Source organism: Petaurus breviceps, unplaced genomic scaffold (assembly GCF_028583685.1).
Source record: "Petaurus breviceps papuanus isolate PSGF00001 unplaced genomic scaffold, PetGlider_PUasm1.0 207, whole genome shotgun sequence".
NCBI lineage: Eukaryota > Metazoa > Chordata > Mammalia > Diprotodontia > Petauridae > Petaurus > Petaurus breviceps.
Window position 1 is genome coordinate 8046016 of NW_027185850.1, and position 3908 is coordinate 8049923.

The window sequence follows — 3908 nt, forward strand, 5'->3', positions numbered from 1 at the left end:
GGATGCCCGGGGCGGCAGCTCGGTCCCCCGAACCTCCCCCTCTCCCCTCACTCTGGTGGGTGCTTAAGGCAAAGGTGGGGGAGGTCCCATCCCCTCCCAGTAGCACCGCCCGCAGCCCCCCGGCCCCTGTCCCGAAAGGGCAGCGCCGCCCACGCACTCACCCTTCAGTTTTCTGTTCTCCGGCCGCGAATTCCTCCAAAGTCATATTGCACTGGCAGGTCCCGTCCCCCTCCCCCTCCCCCCCCCCCCCGGAGCGCGGCGTGCGCTGCAGCAGCTGCTGCTGCCCCTGCCTCCGCCGCTGCTGCTGCCCCTGCCTCCGCCGCTGCTGCTGCTGCTGCCCGGGTCCCCGGCGCCCCGGCTCTGCACTGCTGTCCTCCCCGGAGCCGTGCACCGGCTGCAGCTGCAGCAGGAGCAGCGCTGGCTGGCTCTCTGCTCCGGCCCGGCCGCCCCGGGGCCGTCGCCGCTGCTGCCACCGCCCCCTCCCCGCCGGCGGGCGGATCGTTCGATCCCTAGCTCTCTAACCCCCTCGGGCCGCACCACCAGACTGCAGCTGCCCCACAACCAGTGAAGGACAAAGAGCCCGGCTCGCCGGAGTTATCCTGCCAACACTCAGCCAACCAGCTCCCGCCTCATTTGCATGCGACGCACCCATTGGGGGATGCAAATCAGCCCTCTCGGGCAATTTGACCTTCGCGCCGAGGCCCAGCACCAGAGAGAGCCCAGCGGAAGGGGGCGGGGCTGTCAAAGGGGCGTGGCTAGGGGAGCCGAAGGCCTCGGGAAGGGGAGGGAGCACGCTCCGCCTCGCCCTTCCCATTGGTCCTGGGTGAATGAGGAGGCGGGGCCCTGGAGCGGAGCCGGGCTAGGGGAGAGAGTTTGTCAATCAAGCGGAGTTCGGTAGGCTTCAGGTGTCTTGCTGGCCAGCGCACGTTTTCGTCTGAGTTGGTTTCCTGCCCTTTTGTTTGCAAGGCTCGCACTTAAAATCTCCTTGCAGGGCTCATGCCTCCCGACTCCAGTAATTATTAGCAAAGGCAGGTCCCACATAAAAAGAAAAAGGAGGGTGGCCAGCCCTCTGGGGCAAAGTCTGCCTGCCAGGGTTGTTTGTGCCAGTCTGGGCAAGGGTGCTTATTATTAGGGCGATGATCTCGGTGCCACGGTGGCTGCGTGGCTTATTTTGGCCAGAGAGCGAGGGCTGCAGCGGGTGCAGTGGCAGGCCCCACAGGCCGCTTGTGGGACGCTGGAGAGCAGAGGCCAGCTCCCCTTCCGGGGAGTGAGGGGAGGAGGGGGCCACCCAGCTGCCAGGCCTGTAACCCTAGGGCAGAGGGGCATGTGCATGTGGGAGAGCTGCAGAGCCCCCGCACGGTGGCCAGGACAGCCGCGGGTCACCTTTGGCTCTCTGAGCTGCTTCCAGCCAGCCCCGGCTGCCCAGCCCTTGCCTGGAAAAATGCATGGCACCCCCTGGCACCCTGAGCTATCCTTTGTGTGCGAACTCCGATCTCCTGCTGGCCCTGCACACACACACGCACACACGCCTATTATCTCGCTGTAAATTATTGACATTGCAAGTGCTGAATCATGAAGCTAAGGGACATTTTAGTCCTATGCAAAAAGTTTCGCCTTGGTGATGTTGGGAGCCTGGGGGAGGGGCGCTGTGGCCCGGACTTAACTCCTTGCAGTCCTATATATATTTTTTTGTAAAAATAGTAATAATAACTAGAAAGTTAAGCTGCTAATATTAGGTGGCGTTTTTATAGCGCTTTAAGGTTTGCAAAATACCTGTTCTCTCCTTTGATACTCACTGAAGGATGGGCGCTGCTATGATACCCATTTTCCAAAGGAGGCGACCGAGGCTGAGATAGAGGGACTGCCCCAGGGTCACCCAGCTAATAAGAGTCAAGGGTGGAATTTGGTAATGTTAGCCGTTTACAAAAACCTCACTGGGGCGCTGTCATGGCCATTTTACAGATAAGGACGTTGAGGCAGTCGGAAGCGGTGTGACTTGCCCAGGGTCCAACAGCCAGCAGGCTTCTAAGGGGGTTTGAGTCCAGCTCGCCCCGACCCCGGATCGCGGGCTCCCTCCGCTGCGCTGCCGCCCGCCTCCAAACCTGGCCCCGATTTCCTAAGAGGTGGCCTCACTGCTTGGGAAATGGGAGTCATTACCAAAGCCACCTTCTGTGGAGGGCGGGGGTCCAAGGGGTGAGAAAGGGGGAAAAGCTGTCCGGGGCTGCTGGGTGCTGATTCCTCGTCCCGCCTGGGACGTAAGGCGTCGCCTAGATTCTGAAAAGATCAGCTAACTTCTCCAATCTGGCTTCCCCCTTTCCCACGTTGTTCCTTCGGACATGCCCCGCTTTATTCCCAAAAAGCGCTCCTATATCCCTCTACTCTTCCGTCAATGCTATTGGTATTCTTGTGCCCATTTTACAGATCATGGAAACTGAGGCTGAGAGGCTAAGTGACTTGCCCAGGGTCACCCAGGTAGGAAAGTGTCTGAGGCAAGATTTTATCCAAGCCCGACTATTCAATCCAACTAGCCTTTTAAAGTATGCCCCGGGGGCATACACTAAGCTCTAGGCTTTATCCGACATTCTGAAGCCCCCTGTTTAAAATAGCTTTCACAGGACAGTCTGAATGCACGCGTCTGCGAAGCTGTTTCTTAGACCATCTAAAAACCCCCATATAATGAAAATGCTTCCCTGGGGGCTGGTAGGTCACAACAGGGCTGGCGTTACTGAGGTCACTGCGTGGGCAAAGGTTGAGGCAGCTGGCTATTTGGCTCAAGGGAATGTTTGCAGTCTCCCCCCCCCCCCTTTGTTTATGTCTTTCTTGATAAATTGCTTGGGGTTCTGTTGATCCTGATGTGATGGAGAAAGACTGAAGGTGGGTGGGCGACATTGAACATTCAGCTGCTGGTTCCCGCCCTGGCCTCCAGCTGGTGTTACCAAGGGAAGGCAAACACAGGCGGAGGGAGGGGGTGTCCCATGTATCCTGGGAGATCAGATACAGGGGAAGTGTAGCCCCTGCTTGTCCCCACATCTCATCTACTAACCACTTTCTTCTTTTCATAATGCTAGGTTTTTTCCAGTTATATGTAAAGACAATTGTTAGCATTCATTTTTTAACAGTCACAGCTTTCAGGTTCACAAAGCAATGGACAACTGTGATCTCATTTGATCCTCCCTACAATACATAGGAGGGAAGTGCAATCACTACCTCCATTTTACAGATGAGGAAACTGAGGCAAGCAGCAGCTAAGTGACTTGCCCAGGGTCACATAGCTAGGAAGTGACTGAGGTTTGATTTTAATTCAGTCCTGACTCCAGGCCCCTCCTAGGTGCCTCTGGAACCCAGAAGACCCTGCTAGATTATTCATCTCCTACCATATCTCTGAAACCTTTGCCATGTCTCCATGTGTAGTGCCACCAACCTAGTATGACCCTTTTAATACCTTCCTAGACTGTCACAGCAGCCCCCAAAGGTCCCACTTCTACTCCGGCCCACCTCCAAGTCATAGAAACTGCTGCCCCATCGTTTTTCTACATGCACTGATCTGGTGGTATTTCTCCTTCTGTGCTCAAAATCCTCCCATGGCTCAGACTTCCACAATCTATACCCCCTCACCTGTTTTGTCATCTTATCTCATTCTACTCACCTCTGTCCACCAGAAAGAACTCCGTATTGCATCTGACTATAAGCTCCTTAGGGCAGGCAGGGACTGCGTCTTCCCTTTTCTTTGTACCCCCAGAGCTTAGCTCAGTGACCCCCACACAGTAAGTGTGTAATAAGTGCTTGTTGACTGACTGACTGACCTGACAGCTAACCTCGAGGATTCTCTGGCCCAAAGTGCTAACACTGGCCCAAAGTCAGTTTATACCTTGGCTCTAGCAAGGGCTCAAGCCCTCTGCCTGGCATTT

The 3908-nt window shown here is 56.2% G+C and overlaps 1 protein-coding gene and 1 long non-coding RNA gene across 2 annotated transcripts in view; one reads left to right on the top strand and one right to left on the bottom strand.

Moving 5' to 3' along the window:
• Positions 1-566, bottom strand: part of LOC138164875 (growth arrest and DNA damage-inducible protein GADD45 alpha) — a 3849-nt gene extending 3283 nt beyond the window's left edge. The window contains exon 1 of the mRNA XM_069092809.1: positions 162-566. Coding sequence (XP_068948910.1) covers positions 162-205 — 44 coding nt within the window. The 5' untranslated portion in view covers positions 206-566. The remainder of the gene's footprint in view (positions 1-161) is intronic.
• Positions 1-3908, top strand: part of LOC138164876 (uncharacterized) — a 14173-nt gene that overhangs the window by 1070 nt on the left and 9195 nt on the right. The gene's annotated exons all lie outside the window — the stretch shown is intronic.